Source organism: Ambystoma mexicanum, chromosome 3q (assembly GCF_040938575.1).
Source record: "Ambystoma mexicanum isolate Mex_15411 chromosome 3q, UKY_AmexF1_1, whole genome shotgun sequence".
Taxonomy (NCBI): domain Eukaryota; kingdom Metazoa; phylum Chordata; class Amphibia; order Caudata; family Ambystomatidae; genus Ambystoma; species Ambystoma mexicanum.
The window spans coordinates 384960752-384982709 of NC_090926.1; the positions used below are offsets into that span (position 1 = coordinate 384960752).

General features: G+C 47.6%; 1 protein-coding gene across 4 annotated transcripts in view; it reads right to left on the bottom strand.

The window, feature by feature from the left end:
- The window catches only part of TCOF1 (treacle ribosome biogenesis factor 1), a 926286-nt gene that overhangs the window by 849847 nt on the left and 54481 nt on the right, over positions 1 to 21958 (bottom strand). For all 4 annotated transcript variants that reach the window (XM_069654046.1, XM_069654045.1, XM_069654047.1 and 1 more), the window contains exon 3: positions 9021 to 9148. In XM_069654046.1, coding sequence (XP_069510147.1) covers positions 9021 to 9148 — 128 coding nt within the window. The remainder of the gene's footprint in view (positions 1 to 9020; positions 9149 to 21958) is intronic.

Sequence of the window (21958 nt, forward strand, 5' to 3'; positions counted from 1 at the left end):
AGGGAACCAGAAACATCCCCTGGGCGACGGCCCAGTGCCACAGATCCTGGGCCTCCTTGGATAGGGCTGGGGATCTGGTGCCTCCTTGCTTCCGTATATAGAACATTGGGTGTTGTCGGTGAAGATCCTCACCACTTTGCCCTTGAGGGACGGAAGGAACGACTTGAGAGCCCAGAACACTGCTCGGAGCTCCAGAATGTTGATGTGGAGAGACCTCTCCTCCGGGAGCCAAAGGCCTCTTGCATGGAGGTCTCCGGTGTGGGCCCCCCCCCCCCATCTCCAAACCAGGAGACTTCCTATCGTTTTTGGACCTGGAGGATGCTTACTTCCACATCCCTATTCTAAAAAGGCACAGAAAGTCCGTTGTCACCGTCTCCTGAAACGCCGGGATTTGAAATTCTGTGCCTGTCGTGAGGTGAGCACGGATGCCCCACCATAAGATCGCCTGACGGAACTCTTCGTCGAGAGGTATCCTGTCCTCGAAACAACCCCTCGCTTGAAGCCAGCGGGCGTGGAGAAACTCCAATAGCGGACGCATCCGAAGTCTGCAAAGGGGTACAAGATAGATGCATGAGGACATCATCCCGAGGAGGGACTTTATGGACCTCACCATGGCGACGTCCGTGGCTAGCGGGCGCCGCACCTTGCCCAGGATGGTCTTGGTCCTCTCCTCTGAAGGGGAGGCCAATTGCTCCACTGTATCGAGCTTCACTCCCAGAACCAGTGCTATCTGCGATGGAACCAGGTGGGATTTGGGGTAGTTGATGGCAAACCCCAGCTCCGTGAGCAACCGGACGGTCCTCGCCGTGTGTTCGACGGCAAGTTCCCTGGTCCGGATTAGCCTGTCCAGGTAGGGGTAAACTTGGATCCCTGTAGACGCAGCCGCGCCGCCACTGGTGGTAGGCACTTGGTGAAAACCCTGGGTGCCGACTTTAATCCGAACGGTAGGGCCCTGAATTGGTAGTCGCCCCTGAACCACGAACCTGAGGAACTTCCTGTTCCTTTTTAGAATAGGGATGTGGAAGTAAGCATCCTCCAGGTCCGAAAACGCCTTCCTCCAGCTGTCCCAGCATGTGCTGAATGGTGACCATCCTGAATTTCTGCGCCTTGATGTACACTTGTTTAAGCGACACAACCGCCTGTCTTCTTGACGAAGAAGTACCTTGAGTACACTCCGGAGCCCTCTGGGGACGAGCTTGATGGCACCCTTGAGCATCGCCTTTACCTCCAACAGTAGTTGAGGGACGTGATTCTCCTTCCTGGCCACGGGAGGAATGCGAGGGCACTTCTTTTGGAATTCCAGCAAGTGCCCGTTGGCCAGGGTGTCCAACACCCAACGGTCGGTGGAGATGGACTCCCACACGCTGACGAACTTCGTCAGCCGGCCTCCCACCGGGGTGCTTTGGTGGGGGCCTGACAACCCGGCCGGGTCAGTCTTGCTTGGAGGCGGCCTTGCCGCCTTGGCCTCCTTGGCGATGGGAACCCCCTTGCTTGCCGCGACCTCTGTAGGCCTCCTTGGAAGAGGAGCGGGCCACCTGGCGGTAAGTGGAGGAGTCACCGCTGGATCCTTTGGAGGCACCCTGTCTGCCTCCAGAGCTCCGAAAGGGCCGCTGCTGTTGAAGCACCCCCAGGACCCGGGCCGTCTCAGAGTCGGTCTTGATGGCCTGTAGGGACTCATCCACCGCCTTACCAAAAAGATTGTTGCCGTCGAACGGCATGTCCAACACCCTGGTCTGGACATCCTGGCGAAAGTCTGTTGCCTTGAGCCATCCTCATCGTCGGAGGCAAACTCCGTTGCCCAGTTGGCGAAATCCGGTATCGGCAATGTTCGTTGCCACAGTTATGGCATGATCTGACGCCACCTCGCCTTCCTGCAGAATTTCTAGGGCCTCCGCCCTTTTGTCATCAGGCAGGAAGTCTAGCAAGGGAGCTATCTTGAACCAGAGCTCCCTGTCGTAGCGGGCCACGATCGCGAAGGCATTGGCCGCCTTAATCGTCGTCGCCGAGATGACTCGTCGTCCCATAGAGTCCAACTTCTTGCCCTCGCTGTCTGGCGGGGAAGTGGAAGTTGAAGCCGCCGCACCCGCTGCCTTCTTCTGCCGAGACGACAGAGTCCGGCGTGGACTGGGCCCTGAGGCACAAGGGGGCGGCATCAGGGACTCAGTACTTCTCGTACCTGTCCCTCTTGGCGGGTGTCGTGGAAGGGTTCTTGAGGACAGCAAGCCCCTCCTTCCAGATGTCGTCAAGTAAGGGCACCGCGAGGACTGTCTTCCTCTTGGCCTCTCGTCGTCAGTACAGAAACCCCTCCTTTTTCTGTTCTTCAGGGCAGAGCAGGAAGAGCTCGGATGCCCTGGTTATCATGGCGTGGAAAGAGCAAATTTTGTCGGCTGGAGACTCCCGCGGGGGGGGGGGGGTATAGGGGTCCACCGGTCTTGCCAGCACGAAGGGCGGAGCGGGTTGGACTCTCCTCAGCTTGTTCAGAGAGCTTCCCGACGGGCCTGGTTCTGGATCCTCCGTCGAGGTCCGTGGTAATCTCGTCCTTATCTCGGTGCATAAGGATTGGATTGCCAACAAAATGGCCGCCGAGCTATCCTGGGGCTCGGGCAATGGCTGCGACGGACGGGATGGCCGCTCCACTGGGCCCCGTTTGTCGGCGTCGCTATCTTCGATCACGTCAGCGGGGACCGCCCCGGGATCGATCCTTCTCGAACCTCTCATTGAGGCCTATGAACCTCTCGTTGAGGCCCAAGGACCTCTCGTTGAGGCCCTTCTCGGTTTCCACCAGTTCCTCCTCAGAGGCTGATTCCGAGTCTGTAATGTCCACCGGCCCCACCCTCCTTCTCAGCTGGGGGCTTCACAGGGATCTTAGCGATGGGCTGGAAAGAGGAATCCCTCCACAGTGGCAGGGATACTCTGGGTCCGGAGGGCGTTTCCACAGGCGTAGTCTCAGCCGGCTTCGCCAGGGTTGCAGTGACCACTTCGGTAGAGGCCTTTGCTGGATGGATCAAAGCCCTCACCACTTTAGGTGCGTCCTGGGCCTTCGCCTTTGGGGGAGGGTCAGCCCCCCGCTCCCCCTTCGATATCGACCGGGTCCGCTCCAGCTCGGACTTCCTCTTCCCCGAACCAGAGCGCTGGCTCGTGGTCGAACGTGCCAGGGAAGCAGCGCCCTGCTTGGCAACCGAAGAGCCTGACCTTTCGGCACTCCCGGTGCACAGACTCGCGATGCTTGGCCTTCTGTTGGGCCCCGGTCGCCGGGGCACCCTCACAGGACTTAGAAGCCCGTTCAGGCTTCTTCTTCACCTTCTCACCTGCTGTGCCCTTCTCCAGCCAGGCGGCGAGGTGGGAACGATGATCTTGTTTGGTCCGTTCCAAAAGGTTCTTGCAGAACGCAGTCTTTCTCCATGTGCGTCTTGTCCTCATGAAGGCAGTAGAGACATCACAAATGCTCGTCCTCCTTGAAAGCGTTCTGTAATCCACATCCAGGGCAGCACCTGAACAGCTTGGATCCGGGCGTCGAGCTTCCCTTGTCTTGGGCCATGTCTGTTGAGGTAGGCAGCAGATCTTCCGGAATCCTCCAAGAAGTATAAACTCGATGAAAACTACACCCTTGAGGGGCGTAGAAGAATTCCAAAACGGATCCCAGTTATCGGAAGTAGAAACGGTGGAGCTTGAGGCTCAATTAAACCGAAAAAATGAGAAAATCTCCTGAAAAAACGTGAAAACGCAGTAAAAAACTCGAGAGCTAAACAAGAGGACTCCCAACACTTGAGCGTGTGGTAAAAATCTGAGGATGGCTGCCAGAGGCAGGGCTTAGGGAGAGGGCAGTCATTGGCTGGGGGCAGTATGACCCAGAGATCAGCGATTGGTTACTACTAAGAAAGACAGATCAGAAACGAAACTGATACTGATACTGATTTTTTTCTTTACCGAGGATTCCCAGCCTGACGACGGAGAATATTCATGAGCATGTGAATCCATGCCAGACCCCATGCTGGAGAATTGGTTAAATCTCAAAGGCAGTACAAATATTCGTACTGCAAGAAAACGCACTCAAGTAAAGCTGGCTAGTATTAAACATTGCACAACATTAGTAGTTATTTCCTTATAATTTATGTTACTAGATATTCGCAGTTACAATTCCAGGCCCAAAGTACAATTTTCCTTGCAAAAAAGAGCAAAGAAATTGCTCGATTCATCAGGATGCCAGTCAATCAATTTAAATGTTTTTCTGACCAATTCCTTGTAACAATATCAATCACTTACATTTTGCTTCACAAAATTGCCAAATAAAACCAAAAAAGGGCATTTGGGGCTCGATATTGAAAAACTCCCCTGCCTCATAAATGCAAACTGCGTAGCGATTTCCGCCCTAACTCCAAACGGAGAACCTCCATCGTATTGGCCAGTGACGGGCCCAATGTTCTCCTCCAAAACGTACCCTCCAGTACCTGAGGCCAAAGGAAATCCTTCATAATCACTGCCTCATTACCATATAGAATCGTTGGACAAAAGCATCGTTTCCGAACCCCGACACCCTTAAGGCTATAGCTAGCAGTTTTCTTCGAAAATGTATCGATAAACAGGGTAAGTTGTGTAGCCCTTCCGGTTTTTGTGACCATTTGCTGAAGAAAACTATGCCCAAATAGGTGTATCTATCAACAGAACGTATTGGACCAGCAGACAGAGCTAGATTTGGCTTGCACATAGCCCTGCAGCCAAAGTGCATGATTTTAGTTTTATCCATACTGATAGTCCATTTTTATCAGCATAAACCAATAGTACTTTTATGGTTCTGGACATACAAGCAGAAAGGTCTACAAGATCATCCGCATATGACACATGACATGCTTTAGCCCCCCCCCCCCTCCTCAACCCCTACTAATAGGAACAGGATGCTCAATGGCCCCTCCACTGCTCAACTTCACTCGTACATGGTTATCAGTGTGTAACAGCTTGAACATTTTTAGTATGTCTCAGAGAACCCAAAGTAGCTAACTTTTACAATAGCTTTTCCAGATTGACTGAATTGAAGGCAGCCCAGAAATCCACAAAAATGATATACAACACTGGGATGCCCCTTTCTATAACCTTATCTGTCAATAGATTATGCAGCCTTATTGTATGGGGTGTCGCCGAGCCTTCAGCGACAAAATCAGCAAGATTTGCCAGCACAGACACTGGTAGAAACCCAGGCCGCCCTCAAAGCCACATCGTATACAGACATCCACAAGATCCTGCCTGCAGAAGCTCTCCTTCGCCCTACTTGGAGATCATTTACAGCTCCCCAACTCAGGGCATCTTCCCATAGTCCCTAAAGACAGGACAAATCCTCCCTCTACTAAAGATATCCACTATGGATGCCAGCAAGCTAGTTAATTACCGCCCCATCTTCCCTTCCTAAGTAAGATAGCGGTAGCTGCGCAACTGCAGCAGCATCAATAATCTCCACCGAACCGGGTTCAGACCCAGATGCAGCACGGAGACGGCAACCACACAGGTAGTCATACGCCCTCAACATCCTTTATGACAGCCACCCCTGCCTACTGGTTCTACTCGACCTCTCAGCCATTTGACAGTGGTTTCTTGTTACTACCTTTTGTGCAGGTTACTGGCAGGCTGAATTCTCAGCTGCAGTACAGCACGCATCGGTGACAATTTTCCCAAAATGGCCCAGTCTTCTTTTTCGCCATTTTGCATTTGTCAGTTCCTTCTGGGCTTTTCTTCTATCTCTTAGAGTAGATTTAAGTCCTCCGAGTTTTGCCTTTGGCGGACTTCAGGCCTCAGGCCTGCCCAGGCTCCAGTGTGTCTGGGAAGGCAGGAGGTGATGGAGGAGCCCGAAACTTCACGGTCCTTTGTAGGTGTGCCTGCCTGAAACCAGTTCTAACTGGGTGGTTGGCTGTCCTGGATGACAGCCTATCCCTAGTTGAGTGACCGATCCATGATTGTGAATGGATGGGTTACAGGATAGAAGGCGAGGATTTTTGGACTACAGCAAATCGACCACTGAAACAAGGAATCCGAAGCACACTAGCAGAGACGCCAGCAGCACCTTCCAGGACCGCATAAGCACCGGTGCAGCCCTGCAGCTGTGCCGAGCCAGTTTTCAAATCGACAGGGAAGACCCACCAAGGACGAGTTCCTCCCTTAGGCTGGTGGGACCAACTAGTCTCAAGACCTTCATTTTGGGCCATCCACAGACATCCTGCGACTTTCCCGGGCCGCAGAACACCAATACCCAGGGTACCTAGACCATTATAGAGTGCATCGTCTTCCGAAGATTGAATCCAGCTGAAACTTTGCAGGCATCTGTGTGGACCTCCAGAGGCAGGAATTCACCCCTCACCAGAGTTCAGGACCGAGTAATCGAAGAGAACTCCAACCAGCGATATTAGTTTCTTCTTGGTGCTGAGAAAAAGGCACCAAAACCACAAAGTGAGCTAATCCCTTGATGCTGAACCCTTCTCCCGAGTGCTGCTGCAGAAGCATGCCAAAGCTCCCCCCCCCCCCCACCCTTCAGCACCACGACCAAGGCGCTGGAATCAGGGTCTGCAAAGTTGCACCTAGAAGGAAGCCATCTACAATTTCTTCTTCATCTTTAAAGGTACTGTGGGGTTAGGGGTGTAATTACCTTGTGCCATTTTCAGTGCTTCCTAGTTTAGAAACTGCCATTTTCTTCAAGTCAGAGTGGACCTCAACTCCTCTGTGCAGGAGTTGCAGCCTGTGTGTGAACAGTACGGCTCCGCTTGAGCCGCTGCGTTTCCTTCAAGAACTACTGACTGCTTAAGTAACTTTTCCTCTGAAGATCTTCATCAGAACTGGAACTGTCCATTTGCCTCTGGCTGTACTTGATCCCAAAGGGTCCATCTTCTGATCCTACTGGCCTCGGCAATGCTGGGTCCTCAATAGGTTGTAATTGTGAACACTTATTGCTTGGAACCAGACTACCTATATCCCTCTGGGAGAGTACTTGTTAACAGTTGCTAGACTGTGTGCTGTATAACCTTCATTTCCCTCCATACTCTATTTTGCAAAAGTGATACTTCTAGGTGCTTTACTGGCCTTACCTTCCCTCAACCCTAATGGAGCCCCCTTCCCTCTGCCCCCCAGCACCGGATACCATCGCGCTGAACTCCCCCTTCAAATCGCACATTGCTGGGGGTAAGGATTGACTTTTTTGCGGACATTAGATTAATCATGGCAATGAATCTTCAAACTGCGTCTAAATTGCAACTTATTGTGCTTGCCTCCTCTTGGTCTGGCGTGCCCTGCATGGCGCGCTTTGCGTGAAACCCACTTGGGTACATTTACAATCTGCTTTGTGTGCCGTATGCTGCCTCCATGCTTTGAGGCCCTCTAAGATGGCCATCGTTTTTCTTGTACTGCCTGCATTCTGCGTGAGCCAGTCCCTGCCCCCCTCCCATTGGGTGCCATGGCCCCTTTAGCCAGTGGCTGAAGGCGGGAGTCGGCCACACCACCTAAGGCCCACAACGAAGGCCCCGTCTACCATGGTACGCCACCAGCCCCCCCCCTTTTTATAGCACTTAGTGAGCCCCTGCCAGTTGTCTGTTCCCCCTCTCCCCCTGCCACTGTCTGTGTCCCCCCCCTGTCCCCTGCCAATGTGCCCCCCCCCCTGTCTATGTCCCCCCCTGCCAGTTGTCTGTGTCCCCCTGTCCCCTGCCAATTCTGCCCCCCCCCGCCCGACCACCAGGGTCTGTGTCCCTCTGTGCCCCTCCTGTGTCCCCCCGCCAGTTGTCTGTGTTCCGCCTGCCCCACCAATGTCTGTGTCCCCCTTGCCCCCCCGCCAGTTGTCTGCGTCTCCCTTGCCCCCCCGCCAGTGTGTGTCCGCCCTGCCAAACTCTGTGTCCGCCCTGCCCGTGTCTGTCCCCCCTTTGCCCCCGCCAGTGTCTGCCCCCCGCCAGTGTCTGCCCCCTGCCCTCCGCCAGGTCTGTGCCCCTCCTGTGTCTGTGTCCCCCCTCCTGTGTCTGTGTCCCCCCCCCGCAAGTTTATCTGTGTGTGTCCCTGCCGGAACTCCTTAGCCAGCTGTCCCGTCTTCGTCCTGCCTCTCCCTCTCCCTCTCTTCTTGACCACTCTTGCACTTACTCTTCTCACTGGTCTTGAGACAGACGAGCTGTTATCGTAGGTCCCTTCTTGTTTTTCCCCTCCCACCCCAGTACTATCTTGAGTAGCCATTGACTCTTAGATAGTCTGTTTTGTTCCTCACATTCCCCTTTCTCTCCTTTCCCCTACCTCCCCTCCTTCCCCTTCCTCTAGTCACTCTATGCATTATAGTCCATGTATAACTTAATTCCACTTCTCATCCAATGTTGTTAGTTGCTGCAGTTTAGAATTGGTTGTGTCTGGTTTATATATACAAATAAATATATTTTAACATAACTAAGTATTTTCTTGGGTCCATGTATGTACCGATTTCTTTGTACTGCTCTACAGCTCACATAACTCCCTCCCAAGGTAAGCCTGGCTGCTCAGCCACTCTACCGAATTATGTACTACAGGCCTATATTAAGAGTTGGGTCCCAACCAAGAGATAAGTCTTGTTAAGTCCCACATCAGTTGGACTTCAGAAAAACTTACCCAACACCAGGCACTATCAGACAGAGGGTGTTGCTACACAAGGATTACTTTGCACCCACTGCTGAATATGTGCTGGCAGTTACTTCGAGAGCTGTCAGATGGCTTCATGGCTCAACATAATTAGCTTTTTTACATGGGTCGTTCTATGGGAAACAGATGGCATCGTTCAAAGCCTGTGCTGGGATTGAGTAGAGGGAAGGTGACCCAGTGGCTAGGTTGCTGCCTGGGTAACCAGGGAACTAGCTACCTGCCAAAGCATGCTTCACTGCCAAAGCGTTTGCTTTAAGCACCCCAGAAAACAAGTTAACGTGCTGTTGGTGGTAAATAGCATGTACATCTTGTGATTAAAGAAGGGAGGCGAATGGCACGGGAAAGAGTCAACTATTCAAATAAAACCAGTTCAAAATTCCTAAACACCCAATACTTACTTTTCGTGAGTGGCTTCTCTTCCTCTGATGTTTCAGAGCTGCTGACTGGGTCAGAGACACGCATCTTTTTTACCTCTGGTGCCTGGATTGCCTTGCCAGCCTTCCTTTTTTTGACAGTGTTCGGAGACCTGAAAGGTCAAAGCAGATATAAGCAAGCATAAAAGAGGCATGAAACAGTCACAAACCAGGAAAAAAGTCAATAACATGGAAAATAAACCCTCCCAACCAGTAAATGTAAGTTTCAATAAATAAGGTATTTTGTGCAACATCCTGTAGTTCTGGGTACAAACAGGACACTATCTCTGAGTGGCCAGGGAAGCACGTCAATTTTTTCCCCTTGATTCAGATCTTCATAAGACCAGTCTGCCAATGGTTCACTGAAGTAGTCAAGGAAAAAAAAAAAAAAAAAAAAAAAAAAAAAGACTCAAAAACCTCCACATTATAAGTCAAAGGCTACAATACATTGCAGTGTCTCAAATAGGCATTTTCCCCTCCAACCCCTGTGGGCTTTGTTCTTAAAACACACCAATGGTATTCTCATTCATTGTCTTCCATTGTCCCTCCCTGCAATTGGTGGGAATTTTTTTTAAAATAGATTTTTTGGACACTTAAGCGCACAGTTCTTACCCCCTCTTTCGTGCCTTTTGAAGAAACAAAAGAAATTCTGTTAAGCACTAGTGCCAGATAAATACTGAAGATGAAACTGACCCCCAGATTACTTTCAGAAAATGTTCTGATCCGATAGCCAATCATATTGGATTTTAGAATCTTGGGAACACATGGATCCAAACTCTATGCTTGACACGAAGTTGACCTGTGTTGGAAGTAGCCTGTGTGAAAACACTATCCAAGTGTTTTGGCCACAAAAATTTGCAGCGTTTCCGGAGGATCTGCAAATTCGAAGAGCCAAATTATTCAAATGTAGGTTATACATACAAAAAGGAAGGCCACACTGTATGCAGATGTGTGCCATTTGATTTTAAACATCATACTGATACCTAGATTACTTTTCAGAATCATTTCTGAAGCTTGAAGCCAATGAATCAGTTATAATGGATTTCCAAAATAAGCCCTGTTGGGAGGATTTTGGACGCCACCCTATTTGTGGCCAACATGAATGACAATGAGAGGATAACCAGAACGCAATCAAGTTAAGGTAGCAGAGCAGTCGACGCTTAGTCTCAAGAAAAGGGAGGTGTAGGGCTACAATGAGTTCACACACAGCAACACCAGCAATTCAAGTTAGACAGTAGGTATATATAAAAATATTGCTATTCATTCGGACTTCAGTTACACACCAAGCATATAAAATCAGTTTCATATTTTTCACACAAATCCTAAAACATTCACATTCGCCATTAGAATAGAATTCCATACCAATCAATGACAAGTGAAATACAGGCGAGTAGCCGATTCAAGGAAAATATTCATAACTTCAGAATTAACAAAAGAACAGCTTCCCGTAATCTTAACACGGCCAAATGAATGACGGCTTGGGGCCTTGTGTTCCAAGTCACTAGTCCCAAAGTATATCTTCTTCAGGTAAGAAAGAAAACAAGAAAAACTGTCCCAACAGCCCACTAAGTTCAACTAAGGGCTTAGTAAAACCATTCAATCGAGGCAGTTTAAGACTCTATTATTAGTATACGACTGTACTACAAGAGTTCATGATAGCGTAGACCGAGCAGCCAGGCTTATTTTAGGAGTGAGAGAGGGCTGTAATCAGTAAAGAAATTGTAATACACAATCCAAAGAAACACTGAAACACTATGTATTGTAAAAATAAATTGTTTATTCAAATACACCCAGATAAATCTTGGGGGGAATACGTACTATCACAGATCATATAAAACACATTATAAAAAGCACAACACTATGCTTTAAAGTACACAGACCAAAGCACAGACTTTATTTAGAAAACAGTCTAGGTAAGTCAAACCTTTTCATACACATTCAGTATAGGTCACACCTATTATTGAGGAGTAAAACCAATTGGTTACTTTTTAGATTACTTTCTGTAATACAGCATAATAGACCCCAAAAATTGTACTGTGACGCTCAGCAAAGAAATCACATGGTAAACCACCTGGAGAACACACTCATCTGAATAGTGGAACACTTATTCTGGTAACAGTAAAAACCTATAACTGATTCCAGATAAGTTATTCTAGGGGAGATGGACCTTGGGGTGCAATATACAATCACACTCAATGTTCAGCTCAGTGGAACACAGTCTAAGATCAGTAAGAACCCTTTACAATAGTTGAGGATTGCACCATGTATACCAAGGTCAGCTACACCTAAAGAATGGCACACAGCTATTCTAGGCAGATAAAACCTATATACTTTTTAAAATGAGCTATCAGCAAGCTAAGGTTCAGTATAACCCAAGGCATGGAATAAGCAGTGTCGCATAGCAATTTGCTATACAATTCTGTAGGTTTGCTAATTAAATTGGCACTTGTGTAGCAAGGCTAGCTATTTAATTTCCCCATGTTCAATTGAAATTAAAACTCCCCCTGCATTCCGCTCTTGCCTTCAATGTTCTCTCCACTCTCTTTTTCTCTGTTTGCTTCAAGTTCAAAGGGGCTAATGGAGAGACAGTGCAGTAGGCTTCAGTGTGGGAGTGATGGGCAAGAATGTGTTTTCTTTTTTAAATAATTGCAATACAGAAGTAAACGGAGCAGATACTTTTATTTTGCTAGCTATATCCTATCTGGAAAAGACAGGTATGTGTTAAATGTATTTATTTTAAGACAGTCATGCAATTCCATTCCTAAAACTTTAAGTTGTTACATAATACATAATTACAGTATTGCTACAGTAAAACACTGCCTTGTCTGTGCTTTACTGTAAAGTGTAGGTTTGTGTATCTAAATCTCAGTGTGAACTATATTTTTTTTGTTGGGGAAGATTATTTATTCATTTTTTATTTATTGGATACTTATAAAGGCACTTCAACAACACAGTGTTTCAAAGAGCCACAAGAGAAGGGAACAAGGGATGAAATAAGAAATGAAAGACAAAATAAAACAGCATTCCTACTAGATCTTGTGACATTTGGAGCGTGCAAGTGCAGATGAGTGACAAGTGCAAGATGACGAGTGAACACTTTAAAATGCACATGACCACATTATTTTGATGGCAAGCTTAGTTCTGTCACCTGCTGGTTGCATTGATCTATGAAACTCGTGGTAAACCCATGAGCTGATCCCATACTCCTCAACATATCTTATCGACTAGTTGCTATATACCAGCTACCCTGAAAGTGAGATGGCCGCAAAGTACAATATTCCGCCTTGTTTACCCAGCTCTCTACCTACTACATCATCCACTCTGCTTAGTCTTACTTTCTCCCTCTTACATAATGAATACACAAAACTAACGCAAAGTAGCGATCAATAGTTACATCCAGTCTGTACATCTACAGATCTACTGCACTACCCTACACTTTAGTTAGCCTCCAAAGCTTGCTATGCTAGGATTATGAATGCATTATATATTAGCACCTGTGGTGGAGAGAACTGGCTAAACCGTTTGAGCCCTTTTATAATATCTATTTGTGTCCATTCAGGCAGCTAACCTTTTACATTTTATAGACACTCATCCAGGGCTTGCAAAGTTCTTTCGGCCTCTCACATAGTCTAGTAGATTTTATGACGGGCGAGTACCATTTGGAGAGAACGTTTTAAACTTTTATTTAACATTTACTTAGTTTGCCGTGAATTTCAAATAAAGTTTCACCTTGCATTGCTGGCCTCTGGATGCCAGCAGTGTGCAAACAGGTTTGTGGTGACACATGCACCATTTTACAGATGACAAATGTCATCCATTGTGAAGGGACGAGTGCATTTCTCTGCGGTCGAGTGGTAATAGTTCCTCGACCTGCAGGTCTAGTGGAATTGTTAAGAATTTGCGAGGCGCAACTCATCTCTGTCTTGCTTCAGTGGTAAACAAAACTGCTGTATTGTTGCTCATTTTGTGTCTTGGGTACGAATAACTTCTGGTGACATTAAAAATATTGCTAATCAAATGAGTGTTTGGTAATCAAGAACATTTTAATTAGCAAACGCTGCTAATCAATTTTTGAAAACCAATTTATGCCTGGATAACCTAAGGCAGACTTATTCTGGACAGGCTAACAGCAAGTCCGGGGAAGTAAGAATCAACAGCATCACTTTTGAGAAGAGGGGACCAATTCACAGGTCAGTAAATTAACCTTCTATATACACATTCTTTTAGAATGGCGAGGCAATTTGAGGAAAGTAAGACCGAGAACACTTATTCAGAATGGCACAGCTATTTGAGGTAGGTAAACACTTCCAAAAAATGCTCACTTGCAGGTTAAGGAGGAGGTGCCATGAATAGTTGTTCCCACTATTCAGATGGGGCGCCTTTGCAGACCTTCTGGTGCGATCAGATGCCGTGGGGTCCTGTGGGACAACAGTGGGCTCAGGGTGTCAAACCTTACAGAGGGTCACGAGTGGTTCCTCGACTCGGCTTCTTAGTTTCAGGATGCTTGGATCCTATCCTAAGTTCACTGAGAACACAAGAGATCGACCTGGTATGGGCGTTTGGGCACTTCTCTGATCTAGAATCTCCTTTGCGCCAAAACAAAGAACCCAACGAAAGCCCTGCTCACATACAGCCATGCCAGACATGGACCAATCGCAGACCTCGGTGGTCCCAGTCATTCCAGGCGCACCAGACTCTCTGGCACCCAGGATGTGTATTGGAAATGGACAGTCCAGCCCACATCCTGGAGGCGCACACACAAGGCAAACAGAAGCCAGCGAAAGATTGGCGTTTCGCGGGAGAACATAACGGTCTGCTCGACCTGGGGAAGGCAAAGGGACATGAAGACCAAAAGGACAGAACAATGGACCTATTGGAATGGCCATTTTGGGGCCAAGCCACAGTCCAGGGCCAAATGCGGTAAACTTAATATGGACCGAAAGAAAGGGTTAAAACACAAAAAACAGCTACCACCAGCTCTGTCCAAGGCAGATCTGTACTTCTGGCAAAAAATCCTTTGAGGGTGTCTAGGGCCTTTGGAAATGAAAGGACGACGCAAGCGCACTGTAAGGTACTTTGTGCACTTGTAACATGTTTCAGAAAGGTTGCAACATAGGAAAGGACTAAGGGCAGTTCAGTTTCCCCATAAAGTGAGCGAAAACCCAGCAGAGCGCAGCAGAAGGCTGTGCTCCACTGGCAAAAGTCAGGTAAGGCTTGTCTGACAACAGCAAAAAGTTGGGGCGTGTGAAGGGGGGGCGGTCAACAACTGGAGGGAAAATCAAACAAATTGAAATCATTCCTAAAATAAAGCATATGTGGGTAGGAGAGTAGTTGGAGTCTACCATCCAATTCAACTGACTGTTAGATTGATGGTTGTTTGATCAGATCTTGAGTGTGAGTTTGTTTGAATACTTGTCACTGTGGATCTGTGTGGGACCCTTCTGCTCATGTGGACCCCTCTTGAGGTGATCCTGGCTGCTCGGCCACGCTGCTGCCCTGTGTGGTGCATGCTTCTGCCGATGGTTGGGTTGCCTGTTGCCAGGGGGACAGGGTTGGGGTGGTCTCCTGGGGGGCGGGGGGCTGCATACAATTTTGCCTAAAACTCCACCACCCCCTTTCTGGGTAAACTCTTGGAGAAGTTGGTCCTCCCGCAACTGGTCCTTCAAACTGAGCTCGCTGGTTGCCTCCATGACCATCAATCTGGATTCCAGGCATCCAGAGGCATGGAAACCGCTCTCCTTAACACGTGAAAATATGCTTGCCAATCTTGACTAATTCTGACCAGATTCTGGTCCTCTTCAGGCTGGATTACCGCAACAGCCTCTTCCTCAATCTCCCCCCTTTCCTCCCTATACCCCCCTAAGCTAATCCAGAGTAGGACTGCAAAGTAGCCAGTGATTATACAGAAGAAAAAAAACGGAATGAAATGATACTGAAACCATATTGAAAAATAAATATATGGGGATGGAGGTAAGGGGTTATAAAGTGTGGGGTTGTTAATTTGAAATAATACTGAAATTTGATTCACTATTATTGATCACATGGAACTGGGCTAACAGACTTATCCTTGGCCGCAAGCCCAGGCACCATGTCTCTCCAGCCCTAAGATTTCTCCCCTGGCCCCCTGTTCAAGACCTCTGCATCATTCACACATTTCTGGGGCCTGGGACCACGCCATCTCCAATTTTATCACCCTTATTCCCGCCGCTCCTCCAACTTCAACTCTGCTTGTCAAAAGCTGCTCCATCCAGAGTGGGTGTCGGGTCTCTATTCGGCGGGTGCCTCTCTTTGGGACAGCCTACCTGGCCCTCTCAGACTTGATCCAGACCTCCTTAAATTCCCGGAAACCTTAAAATTTGATTGAATTTTCAATTTTTACAAAAAAAAAAAAAAACACAATGTGTTGGCTGTCCTCCTTTCATTGTTCCTGCTTATTACTTCAGCGCCTAGTCCACTAGGAGAGCCGCTCGTCCTTGTTCAGCAAGCAGAATAGAACTTCCACTTAGTTTGCGTGTAGCTTACATGTTTCAGTTCACCTTCAATTCCACTCCCAGTGCAGATTCCCGTTTTCCATTAAGATTAAGATTTATCACGATTGCCTTAATCAAAATGGATGGTATGTAATCACCTTGAGCCCTTCTAAATCAACCCCTTGAGCTCAGGGATTCTCCTGTTGCCCGTCAAAGCCCAATGATTGAAAAAAATGGATAGTTGCCACCACCCATCTAACTTTCTCCCCACTCATTAACCTGGGCCACCATTCCTCTTGATCAAAACCGCATAAGTCTTGTAATAGGGGGCCCAGGTGTGCTGTATGTGCCGGGTTAGTGCCTAGGCATTCGAAGACAAGGTGTTTAATAGTTTCCATCACTTCCCTCTTGTTACAAAATCTGCAATGATTTACACTTGATTGACCTCTCGATGACAGGATTTCATTAGTCAATAACAAATTCATGAGTTTTCTCAAAAAACTCTGCCGGATTGAACGATCAGGAAAAATTGCCAAGTATGTCCTAACTTCATTTAACTTGTTCGGCAGGTGTGGTAAAAATGAAACCAGTTTCAATTTTGCCGTTTCATCCAAGGTTGTAATCCAATCTGCCTGAAGCAAACGCCTGCAAACCTTGGTGGGGTTTCTTGTCAGCTCTTCCTCCGAGCTGCCTATTACCCTAAGGAGAGCACAGTTGGTTTCTCCCCAGCTTGATAATACTCTACATTTTCCGTTAATTACGTAACTCATTCAAAATCGTCGGCGGATTCAGTAGGAGTAATTTTCTGTAGACCATCAACATTTCTGGCTACTGTGGATTTTAACGACTTAAGGCTCAGTTCCATACGGAGGGCTGCCACCGGGGTAGAGTTTGGAAGATGCAAGACACGGCGCCAGAAGAGCCCTTCTAGTTTGGTCCAACATGGCTTCCACCCCCATAGGTCAAACTAGGAATCACCTTTGCCTTGTAAAAATTAATGGCAGGGATCATCGTGAAATTACCATATTTTTTATTGATTGTTTTTGCTTGCGATATAAGGACTTTGGTCTTCTCGTAAAGGTGTTCCTGCATAGGGGTTTCCTTTCCGTTGTTACGGATAATTACACCCAGGTGCCGAAATTGGTCCACCTTTTCCAACAGATCCCCATCGAGCCTTATTCAAAGGACATTTTTGTTTTGTCCTTGTTAAGTTTTAGGTTATGATGATTCAAATAGTTTTGCAAGTTTGTCAACTGTCGCTGTAGGCCAATCATGGTCATGTCCATCAGTATAATGAGCATATATGATTCTCGAGATTTTGTCCTCGCCCAAGAGAGGGGGAAACATTCTGACTTTATTTTTGTGGTCTTTATAATCGCTAGTGTAAAAGAGCCGGGCCAACGGGCACCCCAGCTTCACACCTCCTTCTGTCCTTATTCCAGTTGATAAAAGGCCTGCGTTGTTCTTGGATTGATGTGTCTGTATACAAGGCTTGGATTGGTTCTGGACAGTTGTTTGCCTTCAATTTACTCCACAAAACTTCCCTGCTGACCTGGTCGAAAGCCTGGACGAAGTCAACAAATGCAAGAAAAATTGGTGGCTTATTTTCCTTGCATTTCGCCTGAAGGATATTCAATGCAAGGATGTTTGCCGAGGTTCCCAGTCCTTTTACAAAACCCACTTGCATTGGATCAGCCGTGTTATTTTTTTAAGTCCACTTTTGAAGCTTGTCCAAAGCAAGAGATCCAAAAATCTTGCCTATGGTGTCGAGAAGGGCAATTGGCCCGTAATGTCTGGGGTCATCCCTTGCACCTTTCTTAACAATGGGGATGATATGGGAAGGGATTTGTCTTGCCCTCTTGCAATTATTGAATACCTTACTTATAAGCTCGGCCCACACCTCTGGGTGTTGTTTTAAGTCCAGGTTGGAGATCCCATCAGGTCCCCCTGCTCTTGAATTATTTAACTTTTTTTATTTTGTCCATGATGGTGTCCGGGTCATGTGATATATCCCAGTCGACCCTCAAGGATACCGGTGATGGGGTAGGAATTCGTTTGTTTGGTGGCTTTCTGTATAGAATGGTAAGATGATCAGTCCACTTTTTTCCTCCACATTATTCTGGAGTTGAATTATTGAGGTGGTCGTTGGGTTCTTTATTAGTGACCAAAAGGCTGAGGATGACTTACCACTCAATGTTCTCAGCATTAATTCTGAGTCATGTTCATATAAAGTTACGCAAGGTTGTCTCAGCCATGTTTTGTACCTTTTGACCTCCTTCGATGCTTCTGCATTTAAATCTGGGGTCCTATATTTGGAGGCCAGTCTTTTTTGTTTTCCTTACCAGCCTACGTTGCTACACTAACTCTTACATTTGTGGAGGTGAACTTGAGCTTTCGGTTTCCCCGAGTTCGTGGGTTTCTTATAGACCTGTAACAATGGTTGGTTATCAACCGGGGGACCCGTCTCACCTTGCGTCTGGTTGGAAAGTCTTGCGTATCTTGATTTAAGGGATAGAATTGCTCCTTCTGTTAATTTAAGTCACACTCCCTTTCCGCTAAGTTCGATTTTGGCGGACATCACTTGTTTTGTGTAAGGGGACGATTTCCATGTACTCACGAGTAAGTTGTGATCACTGTTTACTATGCTGGATTCAGGGCCAAAAGTTCTTTAGATACATATGTATGATCGATGTGGACCCCCTCTCCAGGTTTTCCCCATGTGCAGATGTCCAATGATTGCACTGATTTCAGCCAATGCAAGTTGTGGAGATCCACCCGGTTTTTAACATCCGGGCTAAGTGTGGTCGAGGCCCCGACCCTCCTGGGCCATGATACTTGGGCATGGTTTAATCTTTGGGGGCCCCCAGGCCCTGCCCGCAGCGTTGCTCACCCTGTGTCCCTGCTTCCCCTCTCCTCCCTCATCCCCGCCTCCCAGTCGTCCCCCGTGGTGCGATTGGCTGCTGCTTAATGCAGCCGGCGAACCTAGTCGGCGTCCCAGCTCCTGACCGCCTTTAACATCCAGTCATGCTCAGGTAAGTGTGGGTGAGGCCCCAACCCTCCTGGGCCAGATACTTGGGTATCTCCACTGCTTTTAATGTGGATATTGATGCATGCCCGCTCCTTGTGCCATTTCTAGCTTGGCAACAGATGAGCGGGCGCACTCTGACCCCCCCCCCCCCGGCCCCCTTTGGAACAATCATGGTGACGGCAGGCCTCGCGGGCTTCCAGGCTGCACCAGAGCTTGCCTCCCCCTGGCCTTGTTTGGCCAACTCCTCCTTGACCTGGGCAGGCCCCTGCAGCCAAGGGCCCCGGAGCAAAGGGCGGCTCCTACATTGGCGGCTCCAAGACGTGTCTGCAGGGGAAGCCAATGAAGTCAACAGACACCAACAAAACTAAGTGTGGCATGGGTGGGGTGTAGAGCAATTACTCTACTCCAGAAAGCCCCTGCCACTCTTCCTTACCTTTTGTTAACGTAGACTGCGACAGAATTATACCATGCATAGTTAGAGATATTTGTGACCACCAACCCAAATCTATACATGGCCGGACTGTTAATGTTGCATTTCATAACACTTACTTGCCCATGTTGACTAATGCCACACAGAGAGAACTGTGAAGATTGGCCAGCATCACATTGAGAGGGAAATGTCAATGTTTGCATACACCACACTTGAACGGAATTCTCAACTTTAGCCTGCGTCACACCCAGCTTGAAGTGTGAATGACAGCATGTGTCACACTTAGATGAAAACTTCAGCCTGCGTTGCATCTATATAGGATAATGAAGATTAACAAGCGCCATACTCGGATGGAATAGTGAATGATAGCAAGCATCACACCTAGACATAATTGCAAAGACAGCAATGCCAATTTAACCGATCCACTAACAATTTCACCCCTCTGCATACACCACTCTAACCAAACAACCACAAACCTACAGCACAGCAATCCGCACAAACTTCACTTCAACAACTAAAACGACACATCGCACAACAGCACACAATGACTACCGACCGTAAAACACCCCAAGCCCAGTCAACAGACCCACCGGACTGAGGCTGCCAACAGCACATCACTGCTCTCTTGCGCTTTTCCACCCTACTCCCACTAACTCACCCCCCTCCTTCCCTTTTTCAGAGCCGCCAGAGGACCACTCCGGCGGTGATAGTGCACGGTATAAATATCCATGAACATCCCTCCATTATCACAGCAAAGGGCACATGACGGCTCCAAGTACTGTATGAAGGAATGACAGGGCTTGGACTCAAAACGTAGGAAGTAAACATACTTGGTCTGAGGAAAGATGGAAAAATACAACTGCAGCGCCAAGGTTTTTCGGCCCTGGTCAAGGTTGTGCACGTCCCTCACTCCAGGCCAGGGACAATATCCACAGGAACCAGTGACCCCCCAAACTTCAGACCAACAGAATAGGGTGCTATGTAACCTGCAAATGAAATTGATGTTAAAAACAGGCGATGGGCTACGCCCAGAGTCCTTAACTTCTTTCTTCAATAGGGCACCAAGGTGGATTTCTTAGGGATCCCAATGGGGATCCCTTTGTTATTTATTTTTGGCGTTATTTGCCTCCAAGGATCTTGCTATCAGCCGAAACCCTTTTAGAGGTCTACCTTAGACCCTTACTGTGGGCCTGATGGAACAGACCCGTGTTTCCTACCAGACACCACCCACTGTGGAGAAAGTCAGGATATGGCATCAGCATGTGGTTCCATCCTTAGGTGGCCTTTGGCAGGAAGCCACTTTTCCTCTCAAGCCAGGGTACATAACACCTTCCTATCCATTCCCTCTACATTAGCTAAACTTCTACCCAACTCTAATCCCCCCATTTAAAATATATATATATATATATATATATATATATATATATATACACACACACACACACACACACGTGCTGTCCTGTTCTTGGTGGATGGGTCCAGGCTGGACTATGGGTCTGACCGGCTTCAGTTCTAGCTCTTCATTGGTGGTGCCACCTCCACCACATGCACGCCTTGGAACCCGTGCCTGTGGTTTTGTAGTGATACACGAAATTGCAACCTTGCCAATCAGGGCTTTAGATGACAGCATTAGCCGCTGAAAGCCAATAGTGTATTCAAAGTATGTGCTAAAAATGCTGACAGTAGTCTGTTGTAGCACTTCCATTATGCAGTAGTGAGCTACAAGGGATATGCAGGCCTAGTATGAAATAGGTCAAATTAAGCATTGTTGATAGACAGGCAGGGAGGGCCCCCAGCTATGTAGCTAATAGGTTTTTGGAGTGTTTGGAACATCATGGCACCTATATAGCGCTTAGATAGCCAGTCTTAAGCGCTATAAACACTAAGCTATGAGTGCAAGCCTTTTAGAGCTTGCAGATGGGGTTAATACATCCCTGCTTCCCTTAGAATATTCAGCCTCACTAACGGTAGCCCTGGCCCCACTCTAATCTTCCTTTTCTCTGGGAAGGTACTGATAAGACATTCCTCAGCCAGCGCAGATGGGAACCAAGGGAGGGGGTAGGAGCGAGCAGGGAGCATCTCAGAGAGAGCTGGGTTTTTTCCATGAGCCAGTTGCACAGGGAAAGTTCTGGAACTGTGCGTCATGGTGACTGACAGCAAGAGATTATAAAATATCCATGCACACATGGATCAGGGGGAGATCGCCTGTGGACTTGATTCGTGTACAGTCAGGTGCCCGGAATTGGCTCTCACGGTGTCCTCCAGCCTTGTTTTTCTATGAGCGGGGCTTGTTTTACAGCTAGTTTATGAAAAACCCAGGTCTCCCAGGGCTGATTAAGGGACGTAAGACTGTGTTTCTCTATGTTTCTCTATATTTCTCTATGTTTCTCTATGTTTATCTAAGTCCCATGTTTCACTATATTTTGCATTGCTCTTTGTTTTATGCTTTGTAATATTCTCTAACTTGAATCCCAAATGTATATGAAATTCACTGCTTAGAATAAATATGCTAAAGCTTTGAGGGTGTCATTTGTCACTAGCATGAGATCACTGCTCAGCACAATAGAACCTGTATTTTGGGCTGAATTGGGTATTTTTGCTCTCAAAGGGCTGGCCCCGAGGAAGATTTTGCCCAATCAAGACATTTGGTGGTAGCTTTGTGGGATTTGTGAAGAGCAGTGCCATGCTGACATGACAAATGGTGTGAGAGAACACAGTGTAGAGTGGGGAGCAGGCTGTCGCATTTCCTTGATGGTCTCACTGCAGCTCTGAGACTTCAAAAGGCAGCAATGTTGTGTCGGCTTGCCGTGGCCGATAGCTTGTGTGGTTAAGACTCCCTTCAGTAAATCAGTCGTGACTGACTTATTGCATGGGATTGGTGCCAGGGAGTACAAGGCAATAAACGAGCGGGAAATGGCTTTGTTTAAAGCACTCCGATGAATGGTTAAGAAAGATGTATGCTCAATTAGAAAAAGAATTTTATCATGTGGTTTCC